Below are 19,482 nucleotides of genomic sequence, written 5' to 3'. Positions count from 1 at the left end.
ATTGCATCTGTGGGATGAAAGGTGAGAAAAGGAATCTTGCATATGGTTTCTCTTCCCTGCTGGCAGGCTGGGCATGACTTGGGCTGGGCATGTGCTCTGGCAGAAAACTCCACTGGTTCTCAGGGCTTTGCTGGCAGAGTGCAGTCCTGGCTAGTGTGGCTAGTGTGGCTGCAGGCAGTGAGCATGGTCATTGTTTTCTTCAGATGAGTCACTTGGGAGGGGTTTCTCTCCCAGTCCTGCTTGTAGCTCTTGCCTCTGCTCTGGAGCCTGCTCACCCCACTGGGCATAACAAAATACTTGTACTTGATGGAAATCAAAAAGCCCATTGCCAAAAGCTCAGTGCCTTCAAAGAAGGAGTTGTGAGGATGAAGGTGACAGAAGTATAAACAGGATTTTCTCTCGTCTTTTAGATGCTGAGGCATCTGGGACTGCATCCCCAAGGGCCTCCCCTTCCCCCTGCTGCTGTCCTCTCCAGAGTTGACTGCCCAGAGGAGCGGCTGGGCTCTGCAGAGCATGTGAAGCCCTTCACCATTGTTACACCTGAAGACAATCTGGTGGGTACTGCAGTGATGCTGGCACTGAAGGTGCCAGGGCAGGGACCAGGCTAGATGGGGGCATGAGGGACAGGTGGATGGAAAAGGATCATTGTGGAGAGGTAGTGAAGATGTGATGGGGCCCCACGTCTGCAGGTCTCCTTTCTGTCAGGGATGGGGCAAAAGAGACAGCTTTGCTGGAGACAGAGCAGTTCTGTAAGAGGGGAAAAATCACTTAAAACCACCAACTTCCTTTGAGGAGAGGATCCTGAGTTAGAAGGGGTGTCCTAGACAAAACAAACCCCAGTAAGGAAGACCAAGTTCCTGGGCAGGTGCACTTATTTATTCTCTCTTCCATTGGTGAACGAAGGCCCATTTTTCTTTCCAGGATGGCAATGTCTCAGGGCTCACCCCTCTCTCCCTTTTCTCTCTCCCTTTAGGCCAAGACCCCAGATGAGATGGGCAGTTCTGCTGAGGGCCAGCCAAAGAAGGGTAAAGCAGCCAGCAGAGACAAGTTTCCAAAGGGGAGCCAAATATCTACACAGAGAACAGAAAGTCCCTGGGAATCCTCCAGCACAAGGTCCAAATGTACACTGGAAAGTGCCTCAGTCCCCACAGAATTCCTCAGGTGAGCTGCACAGGAGGAGGTGATGCCTCTGCTTCTTGGTCCTCTTGCCAAACAAGGTCCATCGTCCCCAGCTGCACAGGAACCCTGTGCCAGGGCCTCCATGGGATGGCCAGTGCACCCTCCTTGTTTCATTTGCTCCTCAGCCATGTCTGAAGCCTCCTCTTTAATTGCCAGGCTGAAACGGTACCGCTGGATAGTGCCTGCCCTCGGTGAGGTGGAACTGAAGGTCCACTTCTCCACCAAAAAGCCAGGGGAGTTTGAGCAGACGCTGAGGTTTGAGCTGGTGGGGACAAAGCGGCAGTACGAGCTGCCCTGCAGTGGCACCGGCCTGTACCCCAGCATCAGCCAGAACCCACGGTAAGGCTGGCCCCTGGCAGCCTCCCACACTGCTGTCCCCGAGCTCACAGCCAGGGCTGCTCCTTGGGCATTCTGGCCTGGGCACATGGTGCTGCCTGACGTCACCCAGCATCTCTTTCTGTGCTGGGAGCTGGGAAGGCAGATGGTCCCTGAGCCACCAGGATGGGTTATGGCTTTCTGACTGCATTTCCTACCTGCAGCATCTCATAGCTCCTCCTTCCCTGCTTTCTCTGCCCAGGCTGGTGTTTCCACAGTGGAGGAGGACCATGAAGGAAGGTGAAATCATCTTCAAGGAATATGTTGAGAGCACCAAGCAATTCCACTTTGGACCGCTGCTGTGTGGGAAATCAAGAGAGTGGTATGTGCTCCCTGCTGGGTGTTGTACTTTCCTGGACACGCTTGGGGACATGGACACAATCCAGGGCAGTCCCTGGCAGAGTCCTGGCACACACCTGGGTTTGAAGGAGCACAGATGTGTGAACCTGAGCATACAAGAGGCAAATGAGCCTTGGGGGAGCCGCTCTGCCTGCCTGCTGGGTGCCTTGGCCAGAGCCCCAGGCTGCTGCCAGTCCAGAGGGGACTTGGGGCAACTTTTGTCTGCCTCCACATCTCAGCTTCACCCCTTAGGAAATGTATGGTGGTTTTTGAAGTGCTTTGAGCTCGGCAGTTAGCCTGAGTGAGCAATTATTCTGTAGGTGGTTTTGTAAAGCTATCATTGATCTGTAATTATTAATAAGATTTTATGGTTGACCTGCCAGTGGGTGTCAGGGGGTATGTACAGCAGGAACTACATTTGCCTGTAATGACATTGCATCATCACTGCTGGATAAAGTCTGCCTGAAAACGTTGTCATTGAAGCCATTGTGCATTTCTACTTTTACTGTCGCTTTTTAAAAAATAGTATTTAACATTAAGTTCTTGTCTCCATGGGAGCTCTGGAGGGCTAAATCTATTTTGACAACACAGTTTCAAAAAACAGACAATCTTTAGCCAGGTTTATGGGATGGTCTGGGATTTCTGTTTGCCTCTTTAACCCTTTCACTCCAAAGTCATTTCCACACCTGAGAGAAGGGTCACTTGTTATCTTTTTGCATTCCTCTTGGGAAATGATGCTTTATATTTCTTTCTCAGATTTTGTGATAAGCCATGAAATCCAAAGCAGTTTCATGACTTTTTGGAAAGAGATCAGCTAAACTCTTTTTCCAAAAGCCTTTCTTTATACCCTGCAGGGAAGGCACCCCAAGAAAGAAGGGGAAAGAACCCATGGGCCTGGTGTACTGTTATTTTTCTAGGCACCTTTGAATTTACATTGTATTAAAAACACTTGAAGTGGCCTGAGCATCACCAGGCTTCTGGGGTGGAGGCCCCAAGCACAGGGGCATCAAAGTCAGGCAAGGATGAGCACATGCCCACGCCCCTGGCTGGGATCCACTTCCCTCACTTGTTTGTTAGAGCAGGGTCCTCCAGCACCGCTTCCTCGGCTGCACACGGTGCTTTCCTCGATGCGTGGCAAAGGCAACAGTCTCCTCTGCAGCCTTTTCCCCTTTTGTGGACAGGTACAAGGCCCAGAACTGTCCTGCCAACTCGGAGAATATAACCATCCTCAACAACTCCCCCATGGACGTAGAGGTCCAGTTCTTCTTTGAGGATGATGAAAAAGCAGAGACGTTCCTTCTGGACCCTCCCAGCATGACCCTGAAACCAAAGAAGAAGCAGGTAGGAGAGGGGCAGGTAGAGCAGGCACCGTAGAAGTGCCCAGGAGCTGCTGCTCCTGCTCACACACAGAGCTCTTTCTATTTCTTTCCGTGGGGCCGGGTCCAGGAGCTGACCATTTGGGCATACCCCACTTCCCCTGGCTTCCTGGAAGACAAACTCATCTGCTGCATTGACAAGAACCCAGAGCCAGTGGTCTTCAGCGTGTGCTGCCACGGGGTGCACGTGAAGCTGGAGGTCAGCCCCCTGGAGCTGTCCTTTGACAAGCTGCTTCTGCACAGGTCAGTCATCCCACAAGCACTCCAAGACTTGTGACAAAGACAAAACATTTGACTCTGCTTTCCAGGGCTCGGATGGAGCTGCTCCAGGTTGCATTCAGTGGCGAGGCTGGTGTGACCAGCCAGCAGCTGATGCCAAGTGCCTCCTGTCTCTGCAGGACTGACAGCAGGACCTTGGTCCTGAAAAACAACACCCTACTGCCCATGGCCTGGCAGCTCAGTGGGCTGGATGACCTTGCTGAGGACTTCTCACTGTCACAAGATAACGGCACCATTGATCCCCGCTCAGAGTTTGAAGTGACAGTGAATTTCAAGGCCCAGCAGATTGGCACCATTGAGAAGACCCTTCGACTAGAGGTGAGAGGGACTGTGCCCTGCCTGGCACAGTGAGCAGCCACGTGCTCTTAGGGACAGAGTCAGGAAGAGCTGCCCCTGACAGACACAAGGGTGCTGTGACCCCAACTTGTGCCTCTACACAGCGTTTGCCAGAACGTGCAGTGCATCCACATCCCCCAGATAAGCAGACACTGCACCCTGAGCCTGTAGCACAAGCACCTTGGCCCTGTGAATGGTTGAAGGTTGTTGTTTGGTTGTACAGACTGCAGCATGATCTCTACATTTCTCCTGGAGCTTGTCCAAACCTCTGGCATCGTGCAACAAACTCTGCCCCTGGCATTTTGTTCCCCATGGTTTAGGGGCTGCATTTCAGAGAGGGTGCTAGGTGATTGCAAAGGGTTGTCAATGCCACCTGCTCTGAGACACCCTACACTTCCTGTGGTTGTTCTTACATCCCTGTGCCTCTCAAGGAAGCTTTAGCAGCAGCATTCCCTGCTGTAGGAATGCAGAGTTGGGCTGATGGGGTTTTTTACTGCAGCAGAATCCCACTGGGACAGCCCATGAGATGAACGGGTTAGGAAAGCTTGGGTGTCCACCAACACTTGTGAAGCTGGGGAGGCCATAGGGGAAGCAGCCAGCAGAGACAAGGACTTAGAGGCTGTCTAGCAAAAGAATAATCTGAACAGTGTTTGTTTCTTGCTTCCTCAGGTTTCAGATACAGAAAACATCCTGGGGATTGTTCAGGTTGAAAACATCAAACTGTCTGCAGAGGTGTATGATGTTCTCCTGAGCATGGTCCTGCCTGAAGGTCAGTGGATGTCTCCCAAACAAAGCAGTCCAGGTGCACTGCCTTACCTTGGGTGGTGGGTGACCAAAGCACTTGGGATGGGATGGGATGCAAGGATGGCATGGATACATAAAGCACATACCCTGCAAGCTGCATGGAATAAAGCACTGTCAGGGCACTGGCAGCCTAAAATCTCTCCCCTCTGAACTTTGAAGTGTGCAGCTTCACGTGCAGGTTGGATTTGGGGGCTTTGAAACACCAGTGACGTGAACAGGCAGTTGGCAATTCCCACAGGCACAGCACAGCATGTAAAGTGATGGGATTTGTGCTTGGAAGCGAGGAAATGGAAGCCGAGCTCCTTAGCTACTAAGCCTGCAGATATTTTGAGTAAGAAGAGAAAGGGCAGACAAGTAGCTGGAAAACCCTTCCAAGAACAGCAACTTGCTGAAAAGGGTTTTGTGCTGGGACCTCCATGTAGCTTGGGACCTGGTGTATTCTGCAGCAGCTCACAAATACCATGTCTGATCTCGCTCTGTGCGTTGTCTGCAGATGAAACCTTGGATTTTGGAACCATCCATGTCCTGGATAATGTGAAGACCGTCCTGACTCTAAAGAACAAAGGGTTGTACAACATCGAGTACAGGTGAGTCCAGCTGCCTGGTGGTGAGCATTTCCCTGGGTTCCCAGGCCTGCAGTCTCCCTCTGTCAATGGTTAGAACCTGTTTCCATGCTGGCTACCTCACAATAAACACAAAACCTGGGCTCCCTCAGCTATTTCACCAGAGATTCCAGCCACAAACTAGCAGTTCTCCACAGTTCAGCAGGGAACCCAAAGGAGAGCCCCAAGAATTTCAGGCACTGAAATGCTGAGATTCATTGCCTTTCTTTGATGGTCACCTCCTTTCTCCTTCTGAGACTCTGTAAAAGAGTGAATGAAAAATTTCAGTGTCAAGGCTTCTTGCAATAACCTCATGACTGTCTGTGCTCTCTGTCAGCATCCAGGATTCCCTGAGCAGAGCTGCACTCTCCCTTTTCTTCTTTTTCTGGTCCTATGCAAAGTCCTGGCTGTGCTGGCAGCACCTCTACTTGTAACTGCAGAGATCTCCATTCCTTCCCTTTCTCCCCAGATTGATGCTGAAGGGTGCAGGTCCCAGGATGCGAGACTTGGCATCCCACTTCACTGTCAAGCCTCAGTCGGGCAAGCTGATCGCCTCCCAGCCTGGTGTGAATATTGAGATATTCTTCCACCCCACAAGGGAAATGCTCCTCAAGAACAGCCCCATCCTGTACTGCCAGGTGAGCTGCCTGGGCCAGGCTGTTACCACACGGTGTTTTGGGAGCATAAACAGGACAGGTGTCTAATGGAAGGAGGGCTTTAACTGGAGAATCCTCTCTCCTACGTACACAAACAAAGTCTTCAAAACCATTTGGGAGGCTTCCTAAGGGAGCTGAGAATCTGACTCTGGAGGAGGTGCTTTAACTGGGTGGGTGAACTGATGGAGGCCTGGGGTGGAGGCTGGGGACTGGAGTAGAGGCTGGCTGGCCTCTTTGCTTTGTTTACCACCCCTTCCTGTGGACACAGGTGATAGATGCCATCGCAGGGGAAGGAGGCCAGACTGTCGCCAACATCCCAGTGAGGGTGTCGGCCAGAGCTGCGTACAGCAAGTTCAGTATTGAGCCCGCCTCACCCATCAATTTCGGTGCCATGATGAAGGGCAGCAAGAAGACCCAGACTGTCGTGCTGGAGAACACAGGCACGATCAGCTTCAAATTCCACATCCAGCCAGCAACCGAGGATGCATCTTCACTGGAAAGCAAAAGGTACGAGAAGCCCTGCACCACCCTTCCTGCCTGAGGAGGCACCAGCCCACGGCTGAGATGTGGCAGGAAGCCAGGAGACCTGGGCTATCGCCCATTTGCATCCCTGCCTTGGGGAGAGGGAGCAAAACACGCCTCAGTGTCCCCATGTGTAGTAGGAAGCTGGTGCTCGAGCTGCTCTGTCCAGCAATGGGTGCTGCAGGCTGCTCTCTGGGAACCATCTGGAGCAGGAAGGCTTTCCTCTGTGAGGAGGAAGGCCAGCTTTGGCCTCAGAGAAAGGCAGGGGAGCTCAGCATGACAGATACCTCTGCTTTCTCCTCTCAGTTCAAAGCAAGGGGAATCTGTTCCATCAGCTAGGAAGTGCTCAGCGGGAAGGAAATCAAGCTTGACACAGGTGGGTGACTCCTGCTCCCCAACAATGCTGCTGCTGCAGGGGATGTGAGAAGATGCTGCTGTGCCCAGGCTGGGGGCTCATCTCCATTGGGTGGGACGTGGTCTGCAGGATGGAGTCCAGGATCTGCTCAGTCCCATTGACAGTCCTGTACTCTGGCTCTGACCTGCAGTTGTGGGCTCAGCAGAGGGGAGCAGGTCCTGTGTGTGATAGCTGCTGGCCAGCATGTGTCTGTGAACACCACAGAAGCAAAAACATCCCCCCTGAACTCCCGGTCCACAGAGCTCAGACAACATTTTTTTTTCTTCCTTTTCTTCATCTCATTCCCCTACCTCTCTCCCATCATTTCTCACAGCTGTTTCTGCTCTCCTGTTACCTCTGGAGGCTGAGGATCACAGCTACCACCTTCATTCTTTACACTCAATCTCCTTTCTCTCTGCCACTTGAGACAGGCTTGCAGCTCCTCTTGGCTTGTTGGGCTCAACCTGGAGCTGCCTTTGGGCCACGGAGTCATCTTTCCCTGCCCTGGGACTGGCTGCTTGGGCCCAGCTGGAGGCCAAGGCAGGACATACTCTTTGCTGGGGTGCTCAAGGCACAGCTATTACCCTTCAGCCTCTCCTGGAACTTCTTCTGCAGGGTCAGCTCAATGTGGGCATGTTCACGGTGTCCCCTTGCTCCGGCTCCATCGCTCCGTGGGGCCAGCAGCAGATCACGGTGGAGTGCCTGGCAGGGCAGGAGGGGACTTGTGAGGAGCAGCTGTACATTGACATCGTGGGCAGAGACCCCAGGGACAATCCCCTCGGCATTCCCTTTACCCTGACTGCCGAGTCCTGCCTGCCAGGTACGTGCTCTCCACAGGTTCCCTTGGCCAGACCTGCTGCTGATCAGCACCTCAACTTGCTGCTTGGATAGGGAGGCATGCTAGCCCTGGTGTCCCCCCTTGAAATCCTCAGAGTTTCCAGCCCTCTTAAGTCCACTGGTGAATTCATCCCTCCCCAGCTGAGAGGGATGCATGGAAGGATAAAAGGAAAGCAATGCTCTTTAAGACTCAGGTTGACTGAGCTCCATCCTCATAGCCAGCTCCCCCACCCAAAGCTGGGTTTAGCACTTACCTGGGCAGAAAGAGCTTACCAAGCCTTCTCAGAGGCCAGCAAGGCCCAGATGAATTCATCACGGAGGCTTCTTCATGCTCATCCCTCTGGTCTGTCCACAGCATTTGCTGAGGATGCAATGTTAATCTTCGAAGAATACCCGATCTGCAGCAGCACTGACCTCACCCACAAGCTGCTCTCTGTGCACGGTGTGGGCCTGTTTGTGAGAGATGAAAACAAGTTCATCTTCAACAAGATTCTGGTTGGGCAAGAGGCTGAAGCCCACTTCAACATCTACAACACAAGTGCTCTGCCGTGTGACGTGGTCCTCTCCATCAGCCCCCTGCCAGGACAGGTAAGAACAGGAGGCCAAGGAGATGGTTGCCCTCTAAGGGCCATGTGAAAGCTGTTTTGTTCTCCAGATTGCTTTCTGTGGCCCACACTAGCTCAGTGTAGGTCAAACTTCAGGGCAGAGCAGCAGAGCCAGGGAACAGTTGTGTTGAATTCTCATGTCTTGGGCAAGGTTTTGGCTCACACCTCTGGGTCTTTGGTGGGAGAAGTGAATCCTTCTGAACCTCTCTTGGAAGCACACTCAGAGAGGGGCTGTTATCAACTGACATGCCAGGGCTCAAAGCAGAGCATCTCCTCAGGCTCCCTGGCTTTTCCTCTCTCTGAAGGCCAGTTGTAGGTTATTTGCAGGGTTTTCCATGCAGTGACCACCTCCCACATAGGGCAGGGCAGCTGCCAGCACTCAGAACACACAATGCTTTAGCACAAGGTCAGCATTCCCTGCTTGAACAACTCATCCTTAAAACAACAGCCCCTGAGTTCACAGCCCATAAACACACCTCTAGGAGGGCTGTGAAAATGGGAAGAGCTGTCACAATGCAAGATTTTTGCCTGGCTGGCTGCTATTCATGGAAAAGAGAAGCCAGGAGAAAACTGCTTCTTGTAGAAAAGTCTCCATAGCATGACAAGAAAAAACTCTTCTTCTTACAAGGACTGATCAAAGACTATTGTAGAGTTGATACTGCTTTACCATCCCAGGTTTTGTCTCCCAGTGGTCAGCTGGGAAAAGAAAAAGTTGGGTAGGGGGAGAAAAAGTGTTCTGGAGGTTTTATTCTGATGTTTCTTATTCCTGTAGTCCTGTTGATAAAATTTCTTTATTCCTTTTAAGTTTTAAACCTGTTTTACCCTTCTCCTAATCCATAGTTCACAACAAAAAATGCATAAGTGTCCTGGTGATTTTAGCCAGTGCTAAACCCCACCACATTATTTAGTGCATTGACTGAGAAACTCCAATTAGCAAATCTAAACCACTACAGACATGCTGTTTTCAGTAATGCCTTTATGAATGAAACTGTGTCGTGCTGGAAGGTGTTTTCTCCTAACACTGCTCTCTGGCTTCCCCCAAGGAAAAAGGCCCTATCACCGTTTTCAAGTTGCATCCAGTCCAGATGTCCATTCCCGGCTCATCCCACGCTGTTGCTACAGTGACCTTCACCCCTCCAGACGAGCAGAACTACGACTGCACTTTTAAGGCTTCCCTTGTCATCCCCAAATGGTAATTGACCCTGAGAAATATTGGGGGAGGCCTCTCTGACAGCTGCCTCTCCACTGGGAAGGCACAGACCTCTTGTTAGCTCTAATGCTCTCAGCAGCCTTAGGCAGAGTACTTGGCATGAGATGATCTGGGAGGCAGTCACTGTTGGATAGAGCAGAAAAATGAGGCAGATTTGTCATACAGGTTTAGCCTGTATGAGCAAATAGGAAGACAGGGAAATAGGTAGCCAACTGGAAGTTACTGAGATGTGCTACAGCTGAGCTGGGCATTTCCAAGGACAGAAGCTTAGATGGATCAGTTTCTGTGGCAGCAAGTCAGCAGTCACAATTTCCTCTTGGTTTCTGTGACATTAATGATCCTCTGTGATTCCCTGCATTCATGAAGCTATTTCATGTGAGTGATGGGAGCTGGTATGAAAGAGGAGCCCTGTTCCTCTGCACTGGGACCTGTGTACAGGGGCTTTGACCTGCCCTTCCTCAAGCCTTTAGTGGCTGAATTGGAGCCAGAGAAGTCTAATTGCTAATAAGCAATTGCTTTTCTATTGTTCTTGGAAATGATCTTGGTGGATGGTGACAATGATTTCTTTTTGCCTTCTTGCTTTTGTACTGCTTTCATGCTGTGCTTTTTTTGCTTGTTGCCTATGTCTCATCTCACTGCAGCCAGGGGATTTGCCATATCTCATCTGGTGCCTCATTATGTATCTGCTGTACTGCATGATTGAATTAAGTGAAATTACTTTTAACTGTTACTGTGGAAGGCTCTGGCTCTTTGGACAGGTTCCTCTTGTGAATGGCCCTGAGGGGATTGGGAAGAGGCTGGTGGGGGGCTGTGTTGTGGGCTACAGGAGCACCAGGCAGGGAAAACAGTGTGGACTGCCCCTGCTGCTTGGCTTGCCCAGTGAGAAATGGGTTAGTGCCAGCTGGAATTGTTTGTGTGCCTCTCCTGCAGCTCTGTGAAAATCAAGCCCCAAATCCTGAGCTTCACCATCAGTGGGAGGGGGCACGAGCCGCAGGTGACAGTCGTGTGCCCGAGAGCTCGCAGCAAGAGAGGAAATGCCGTGCTGCGCTTCCAGAGGCTCCAGCTGGGGGATTTAGAGATGCTCCCCCTGGTCGTCCGTAACAACGGCATCGTACCTGTCAAGGTGAGGACCTGCTCAAGGAATGGGCTGGTTTGGGAATAAGTGCTTGTGGCACAGGGGGAGGGTCCCAAAAACCATGGCAGACCTGGCAAGAGGTGTCACAAATTCTTTTAAGCAAGGGACTGACATCTGTTCTCCAAGAAGGGAGTTCTTGAAAATTTTCCATCCAGTCTTTCTTCTTTAAGTTGAACACAAGGAAGGTGGTGGAGTATTTCCCCCCATCTTTCAGGTTTGTTCTCAAGGAATGTGTGATTTTCCAGTTCCATTAGGTTGTATTCCCCAGTTTACTATATTTTAAGCAAACTTAGTTGTGGTTTAATTATATTCTGCTTATTGCTTTCTGTCCTGTTTGGTTCCGTGTTGGTTCAATCCAAATGGCTCTAAAGAGCCCTTTTTCCCAGCTGGTTTGACTTAACTTTTGTGCTCAGTGCTGTTTGCAGTGGGAGAGGTGCTGGGTTCCTATGCAGGACCAGCAGCACTGTGGTGTCAGTCCCTGTGCCATCCTGTACTCACACCAGTATCATTGTGCTCTGTGTTCCCTTTTCTCAGTTTATGTTACACCTGGAGGATGAGCATGGAGCATTCTTCTTGAAAGCCAGGCGCTCCACACTGGAGAGATTCCACACTGAAGATGTGGGAGAGGACTCTGTTGAAAATGGTAAATTCGTTAACCATGAAGTGCGATGGTGCACAGAGGGAAAACGTGTGCCCTGCTCTTGGCTTCTCTGAGCTGCAGCCAGATGTTGGACACACTTTCTTTCCTTGGGCTCTCTGTCCCCCGAGCTTTTCATGGGGACCTTTTGCAGGGTTTCCTCCTAGCAAGGAGTAGGAAGTTCTTGTGTTCTTCTAGACGTGGTGGGCTGGGTTCTGGGGGACTCTCACTGCCTCAGTGCAGCCTCTGAGGTATTTGCAGCATGTGGCAAGGTCCCAGCCTGAACGGACACAGCCCTTGAGCACACAGGCAGCCAGCAGAAGCCCAAAGTGCTCTTTGGCTCAGCTTTCCATGTGGCTGGAGCTGTCTGGAAGCGATGGAATGAGGGCTGGGCATCAACCTGAGGTTAAGCTGCTTAAGTGGTGATGTGTCTGGAGATGGCAGTCTTGTGAACACAGGAAGAGGGTCGGGAACCACTGCGGGTAGAACAACCTGTGCTCAGAAGGCAGCTGGTTTCAACCTTCTGTTCCTCATATATGGAAATATTTCCTCTGTACAACTGTATCACTTAATTCTGATTTCCATTGCTGTGCAGAGAGCAAGCCCCCAGGGAAGCCTCTCCTGCTTCTGCATCGTGGGCAATCGGCAGAGTTTGATGTCATTTTCAATCCCACCCTGGCTCAACGTGTGGAAGGGAAGATCCGCGTTTTAGTGGGGGACACCTACTCTGACAAGACCCTGATAGAGCTGGTGGGTGAAGGCCACAAGGATGAATTCAGCTTCGACTGTCTAGAGGAAGACCCACAGTTGAGGAATGATAAGAGCAGTTTGAACAAAGACATCATTGATGGTAAGAGAGGAGAGGCTGCCAAGGTGGAACAAGGAAGAAGAAAATATCTGATCATGTGTGTCCTCTCTCTAGGCAGGCCTGGGCTGTCACCCCTGGACATGGAGGCCTGTGGGTGTGGCAGCCATGCATGCAGAGCAGTGTGTGCTGTGCTGCATGGCGCTGGCTCAGGGGTGTGCCAGGGTGTTTCCCTGAAAGTGGTGGGATGGGGAACTGCCTGGGGGGCTCCCTGCCAGAGGGAGGAAGGCTTGGAGCAAGGAAGCATTGAACATACAGGAGTCTGTGCATGTGAGGGGGGTGGGGTGGAACTCCCTGCATGCTGAGATCCCTTGCTTTCCTCCTTAACAGCTGTCAGACTGAACCACATCCAGTTTGGGGACTGTCCTGTTGGGAAGCCCTGCCACAGGATCTTCACCATCACCAACCACACCGGCATGATGTTCATGCGCTTCGAGTGGGAGGCAGACGTCCCATTCCAGTTCTCCCCCAGGGTGAGTGGGGGCTGCTCTGCCTTTCCCCATTGCTCAAGCCCTGCCCTGGCATTCCTGGGAGCTGGCAGGGAGACCTCACATGCCAGTGCTAGCCCATTCCAGTGCCACACAGGAGATGCACTCCCTGGCTTGGCTGGGCCAAGGCTGCCAGCCTTGCAGAAAAGGCTTCGCGTTATGGGAGGTGGTACCTTCTCTTCATACTTTTGTCTATCAAACTTCACAGAAATCCACACTGAGGTGCAGGTTCCTGGCACAGCTGCTCACCACATCAGTCCCCTTTGCTATATCAGTCCTGCCCTTGGCAGTGCTTCCAGTTTGGTCTTGATTCCCTGATTCTCCCTAGGTGGGACATCTCCACCCTGGCTGCACCAAGGCCATCACAGTGACCTTGAAATCAGATGTCCCAGCCACCTTCAGGAGGCACCTTGTGAAATGTAAGGTGACCAAGATCAAATTTGAGCTGCCACTATGGAATGTTCCGGACTGGGACGACGAAATGCGCACTGTCATGTGGAAGGACATCACCGGGAACCAGGAGCCAGCAGCCCAATGGCCTGAAAAAGAGAAGGTAAGAAGCAAAATGGCAAACAAAGCCACCACAGCTTTTCCAAAAAGAACCACCATAACACCATCACTGCTGGCTGAGCAGCTCCTGCTTCCTCTGGACACTGGACAGCCCTGAGGTTCACCAGCAGGGCATTCTAGGGGAGAGGTGGATGCACATGACCCTCACACAAGAGGGAAAGCCTTTAGACAAGAGACCATTAGCCACACGCTATCAGTCTGGGCCACAAGCACAAGTGCTGCAGCCCATGTTGAATGGGAGACAATGTTTTATGATTATCTCATTTTATGGTGTTTGAAATCTCTCCATATGATTTGGTGCCTTTTCACCAACAAGGAGTTAAGTCTGCTGCACTCTGTCTCTTCTTTAGAAGTGGAGACAAATACACTTCTACTGCACCTGCTGGTGAATGCCAAGGTTTGTCTCCATGGATACCAGAGATTTTGGTTGTGGTCTCTGTATTGGGAGGGTTATCTCATCATGGAGTAGCCCAGGCACTGTGTGACCGTATGGAGGAGTCCGGAGAAGGATCATCTCTGGAGACTCTTGCTTTTATTGTCATTATTGCCAAACACACTCAGCTTGGGTGAAGGCTCTTTCCAAGTTTCTGGACCATTTTAAGGCCTCTAAACCATCCTCTTTTCTATCAGAACATCTGCAGTTGGACACTTTCCTAGTGAGATCTTTCACATCCCAAAATGCCCATCCCCAGCTGCCAGCAGTGTGGCTGTTGCTCCACAGGTGACATCTGGAGAGCACTTTCTCCTAAGACAAGAAGAAAAAAGTGCTTCCTAGAAGTCTGCAGTCATGGGGTTCTCCACCCACAGAGCTCCAGCAGGGGAACTTAACCCTAATTTTGAGACCTGCTGGATTTCTAGGGGACCAGGGAAAAAGTCAGTCCCTCTCCAAGGTTGAAGTACAGGGATTGGAACGCCGCTGTAGTCTCCATGGGTACATTAACAGCTGTGCTAGGACTGCTTTGATCAGTGGGCAGAAACAACTACTGCAGCACAACAGTCCCAATTCTGTCATCTTTCCAGGGAAGTAAAAGTGAATGGTCCTTTCTAGTCCCTCTATGAGGCTGATGTTGGAGGCCCAAAGATTCCCTTCTCAGCCTGACTTTCTGGGCTCTGCTCAGCGATTCTTTTCTCCTCTTTTGCAGACAGTGGAGACAGTCCCAGAACCGGCTCACACTGTGCTGAAGAAGAGCGGCCAGGAGGCCGAGCTGTGCCTCAGTGCCTTGGTTGCCTACGCCCAGTTCAAACTGGACACAGTCGTGGTTCAGCTCAAGGATACCTTGCCCTTCCAGACAAGGACAGCCACGTGAGTGCTGAGGCCAGGCAGGGCCCTGCCAGCGGGAGCTGCCTTTGTGGAACTTTGTGCTGGCCGTGGCTGGGGAGACAAAACTCACGACTCGAGCTCCAGGTGCTCAGGAGACAAAACAGCCTCGTTCATTATTCAGAGCTCACTGAAATACCCAATGCAAATCTCCTGAGCTAGACAGCCATTGGCTGAGATCTCTCTCCTGCCCAACTTCCTGGCCAGTGCTGTGCTCACTTCTCAGCTTGGATGGGGCTGGCCAAGGGTCCCCTGTAACTTACCTGGGAACACGTTCAGGCATGAACTAGGCCAGCTGAATTGGATTTGTGTTATGGCCACATTCACTGTGTCCAGTCCAGACCAGCTGTACTGTGACAATGCTGTGACACCTTTGCCCAGGGCTGACCCAGTGCCTGCTTCCCAGAACTCCACCCCAGCCAAAACCAGCACAGGCTTGTTCACATGCATGCCAAGCCAAGCAGGAGAGGGTGGTCAGGAGAGGCTCAATGCTGCCATTTTCTGCTGAGAACAGCCACGGGTTTGCTTTCACTGCGTGTCACCTGTCCTCATCTGCTCAAGAATAAGTTTGCAGTCAAACAAGACCTAAAGAAAGTCCAAAGTAAGCCCCTTAGCTTCAATGTCCTGGGCACCATGTTGGCCCTTTCCTCTTCAACTTCCAGACTTCGAAATACTTTTCTGGGCCACCCAGGAAGGACAGCAGTCTGAGCATGGCAGGGTTGCCTGGGGAAGAAGATGCTCCTCAGCAGAAAGTGGTAGCAGGAGTCCCTCAGACAATGTTACTGTACTATTTGCTTTCTATTTATTGGACTTTTTTTTTTAATTCCTCCTTCTTGCTTTTCAGTTTCAGGATGCACAACACAGGGAAGGTGGCCCTGGAATACTTCTGGGAGGAAGCTGCTCCTGCAGATAGTGAAGCAGTGAGGATGCCATATTCAACCTCTCTGATGGGTAAGGGCATTTCACTTGGTAGCTGAGGGCCTGGGGAGAAGACCCTGCCCCTTCACCCCAAAACTTGAATTCCTTTTTCCTCCTTGTCCACACGTTCACTTTCATCAGCATCTTCCCAGCTGCAGCTGGAGAGTTTTCTCCTTGCCCCCTCTGCCTTTCAGCCCCTTTTGTTCTTGCTCTGCCACTTCAGCTCTGCAAAGGAGCTGAGCCAGGCTCTGGGGAGAGCCACGTGCTGGGTCAGGACTGGGAGGGGGGACATCAGGTCATTGCTTTGAGAAGTCTGAGTCTGGGGAGAGCAATGGTGTAACGAGTGAGCTGCCCTGCAGCCACTGTCTGTGTGCAGTTCCCCACTCCAGGGCAGCTGCAAAGTCACTGTCTAAAACCAGCTCCTGCTTTGGCACAGGAGTGTGTGCTGCAGCAGAGACCCTGCTCCCAGAAGCTCTGTTCCCTGCTGGGAACTTGGCCAGAGATGCTCCGAGTGCATCCCAGCTCTCTTCCACCTATGTGCTGCTGCAGGAGGCAGCGTTGCTGGCAACACAGATTTTGTCTTTGAATGGTGTCCTCTTCCTCTCTGCAGGTGGGCTCATCTCTGCTCCTGTTGTAAGGCAGCGCAGAAAGCTGGTGCTTCTTTTCCGGGGGGAGCAGGACCATCCTTTTGAGACGCATCCTTCTGAGCTGCGGCACCTACAGTGGCTTGCCGAGGAGCAGCAAGATTCCGAGCAGGAACAGCTGCAGGATTCCGAGCAGGAACAGCAAGATTCTGACCAGGAGCAGCTTTCTGAGGAAGAGCAGCTGGATGCCAAGCAGAAGAAGAGTTCCAAGAAGTGGTGCCGCTCCAAGGAATGGAATCTCTCCCCGCAGCGTGCCACTTCCTCCCTGGAAGTCCTCCCAGATGTCACCCATGACCAGTCACTGTTCTCCATCAACCCCAACTTCGGCACCATCGCTCCTGGCCAGAAGAAGACCTTTCATGTGCTCTTCTCCCCAAAGGATGTGGGGAACTTTGAGACCACCATGCTGTGCAGGTGGGAAACATGGACACACTTGCCAACTCACACTTCTGATGGCTATCACTGAATCACAGGGTGGGACAGGGTGGAAGGGACCACAGGAGGTCATCTGGTCCCACTTCCCTACTCAAGCGGGGTCATCCCAGAGCACATGGCACAGAGCAGTGTCCAGAGGGCTCTGCAATAATTCCAGTGAGGGACACTCCACACCCTCTCTGGGCAGCCTGTCACCCGCAAAGGGAAGAAGTTCTTCCTCAGGTTCAGGTGCAACTTCCTGTTCAGGTTCTGCCCGTTGCCTCTTGTGCTATTGCTGGGCATCACCAAGCACAGCCTGGTTCATCCCCTAACACCCTCCCTTCAGTCCCTCTGACCGGGATGGGGAGGTGGGCCTGGAGACAAGCAGTCCCAGAGAGGCAGCAGCTCCCACAGGAGCGCAGAGAGATCATCTGGCCTTGGTAGGGAGACACTGGCAAAAGACACTGTATGAAACATTAAGCTCCTGGAGGGTTGCAAGATCTTGAATGAGAGACCCAGGGACCAGCCAGTCCCTAGCTCTGCTTCTGGCACAGAGCTGCTCACTGCTTGCACAGAGGGAGGATGCAATGCTGTGTGCTCTGCAAGGAGGCAGAAAAGCGTCTGGCTGGAAATGTTTCTCTGGCTAATACCAGTCCCTTTCTCCCCAGCATTCCTAACCTGGAGCAGACTCACAGGACGGTGCAGGTGGTTCTGAAAGGCAGAGCCCGGCAGTGGAAGCGTTTTGAAAAACCAAAATGCTCTGCCTTACAGCAGACAGAGGAAGGCCAGGGACACAAGAAGCAGCTGCACTGGCAACCAACACCACAGTGACAGCATTTGTGTCAGCTGGAGCATCCAGCAGGAGCCAGCAACATCTTGTTTCCTACTGCTGATGGTGTCCCACCCTTTACATGCGACCTCTGCAGCTGCCCTTCCCAGCTCCAGCCATCATCATCTTTTAATTAACTTTGTTAATTAAATAATTGTTTGTTAATTTGTTAAATAACTTAAGTTTCAGTTAACTGTAAATAAACACTTGCTAATAAGTTGTTAACCGTTAGCCATGGTGCCAGAGATCTTTCCTTAAACCCCACTACCCCAGTTCAAACCCCCAAGTTAGTACATTCTGAGGTTCCCCCCAGTTGTCTCCAGTTACTCCGTTCACCCTCTCCTCCCTGGTGTACCCAGAATGGCTCCTGGAGAGCACAAGATGGTGGGGACCGCATGGCCAGGCCCCTCCCTTGTACTTCTCCTCCCCAAAATCCTTTCCTTCTTCCTACTTCCAACCCCTTCTTCCCTGATGCTCCTCCCCCTGTTATCTCTCCTCCTCCAGTTGTCCCTCCCCTTCCTGTCCCCTCGGACCCCTCCTTCTCCACTTGGGCTCCTCCTCCTGAAAAGGTCCCCACCCCTTCCTTTCACAATGGCCCCTCCTCTGAGCCCTCCTCTTTCCCCTGCAGCACCGCCAACCCTCTTCTGACTTTCAGTTCCCACGCCCCTCCTTCTGGTTCCCACACCCTGCGAGCCACAAGTGCCGAGCCCAGGAACCGGAACCCAGAACAGGAGACCCTTCCTCTTGCCACTCCAATTATGTTCAATTATGTGGGAGTGTGCTTCAGGAATGGGAGCCATTCTCATTTCAAAACAAAAGAGAACTCTGCAAAGCCCAGAAAGAGTTTGGAAAGGGAAGCAAATATTTTAAGGGCCTTTTAAAGGCCACCCTCTCCTCCAATCTCTCAGTCCCGTATGACCTCCATGATTTATTTTCGTGCCTCCTTACCCCATCAGAATATCTTGCATGGGAGGGGGCATGGAAGAGGTCATTACAGGCCGAATGTTCTGAGTTATTGCAAAGTTCCGACAGCGCCCTTGATGCCATTGGGAATAAAATAACAACCGAGCACTTGAGCGGCGATGGGGAATGGGCACAGGCGAAGGACCAGGCCCGGGTTTTGCCAAGGCCGGTCCTTGAAAAGATCAAAACAGCTGCAGAGAAAGCGTTCCTCACGTTACCATCCAGAGAACCCCAAGCGAGTTCCACAATCATTCTGCACCAGCATTTTTGAGAAGAGTTGGCCGTCACACTGGGAATTGAAAACCGTGGCAGGCACCATACAGGGCATGGGGGGAGCTTGTTCTTGTTATCTTTTCTATTTTTAAGAGATGTTGTTAAGAGATACGGAAATTCTGTGCACTGACAGAGCCCTTGTAAGAAGTGTAAATTAGTACAATGCCTTTGGGTTTAAATTCAAGCCAGAAGCACCCCTGCTCCCAGAGCAGCAACCCTTCTGTCACTGCTCTTGGACTGCAGCTTCACAAACAGGTGAAACAGACAGACCTCAGCTTAGAAGACCTAAAAGCTAACTTTGTTTTCCTTGAGCAGATTCAGGAGCTACCTGTATTATATATATAAATACTTCACAAGAAAAGAACAAGAGTGTCAAAAAGGCAAAAGAGCTTGGTAATTTGTAGAAAGTAACTTTGATCAAAAATACAGTGGGTTAATAGAGCAGTCTGAAGATGACATTCACGTTTTTCCTGGTGATATTGTGCTCTGTACTGTAACAGTGGGTAACAATTAGACATAGCCAGTAGGATAACTGGATATTCAATCATTGAACTCTCATTCACCTGAACACTTCAACTGTGCTGTAAACTTCAGAGACATTTTTTCAGCAGCTTTCAACAAATTACTCTGGATTCATCATTCCTGAGACCTAATTGAGTCAAAATGCCAAGTGGGATTATTCTTTCTCAAAGCCTGGAGCCACACAGAGTGAACAAGTACATAAATCATCATGTGCATCCCCATACACCTAACAGTCCAGTCACTAACCAGAGTTTACAAAGGAAAATTCCACATGCACAGTCATTTTTTCACTTTTGCTACAAATTATGTAAAAGAATAAGCTACAAATAGTATCTGAAACCTGTTTAAACTCAGGGATAGTGATGCCGTGCCACAGTCCCAGGCCAGCTCAC

At 51.3% G+C, this 19,482-nt stretch overlaps 1 protein-coding gene across 2 annotated transcripts in view; it reads left to right on the top strand.

Annotated features, from left to right (window-relative positions):
• The window catches only part of LOC147650794 (axonemal central pair apparatus protein HYDIN-like), a 57,199-nt gene extending 39,636 nt beyond the window's left edge, over positions 1-17,563 (top strand). For both annotated transcript variants that reach the window (XM_086847700.1, XM_086847701.1), the window contains 24 exons: positions 411-554; positions 974-1,161; positions 1,336-1,518; positions 1,757-1,876; positions 3,075-3,234; positions 3,340-3,512; positions 3,668-3,866; positions 4,554-4,653; positions 5,182-5,275; positions 5,760-5,928; positions 6,215-6,453; positions 6,775-6,844; positions 7,478-7,682; positions 8,055-8,287; positions 9,348-9,496; positions 10,445-10,637; positions 11,184-11,292; positions 11,882-12,136; positions 12,482-12,624; positions 12,968-13,192; positions 14,352-14,512; positions 15,372-15,478; positions 16,056-16,503; positions 17,172-17,563. In XM_086847700.1, coding sequence (XP_086703826.1) covers positions 411-554; positions 974-1,161; positions 1,336-1,518; positions 1,757-1,876; positions 3,075-3,234; positions 3,340-3,512; positions 3,668-3,866; positions 4,554-4,653; positions 5,182-5,275; positions 5,760-5,928; positions 6,215-6,453; positions 6,775-6,844; positions 7,478-7,682; positions 8,055-8,287; positions 9,348-9,496; positions 10,445-10,637; positions 11,184-11,292; positions 11,882-12,136; positions 12,482-12,624; positions 12,968-13,192; positions 14,352-14,512; positions 15,372-15,478; positions 16,056-16,503; positions 17,172-17,334 — 4,230 coding nt within the window. In that variant the 3' untranslated portion in view covers positions 17,335-17,563. The remainder of the gene's footprint in view (positions 1-410; positions 555-973; positions 1,162-1,335; positions 1,519-1,756; positions 1,877-3,074; positions 3,235-3,339; positions 3,513-3,667; positions 3,867-4,553; positions 4,654-5,181; positions 5,276-5,759; positions 5,929-6,214; positions 6,454-6,774; positions 6,845-7,477; positions 7,683-8,054; positions 8,288-9,347; positions 9,497-10,444; positions 10,638-11,183; positions 11,293-11,881; positions 12,137-12,481; positions 12,625-12,967; positions 13,193-14,351; positions 14,513-15,371; positions 15,479-16,055; positions 16,504-17,171) is intronic.
• Positions 17,564-19,482: the final 1,919 nt, after the last annotated feature.

Source organism: Cyanistes caeruleus, chromosome 12 (assembly GCF_971803275.1).
Source record: "Cyanistes caeruleus chromosome 12, bCyaCae1.hap1.1, whole genome shotgun sequence".
Lineage (NCBI taxonomy): Eukaryota > Metazoa > Chordata > Aves > Passeriformes > Paridae > Cyanistes > Cyanistes caeruleus.
The sequence above is the reverse complement of the archived record's forward strand: the minus strand, read 5'-3'. Positions and strand labels throughout refer to the sequence as shown.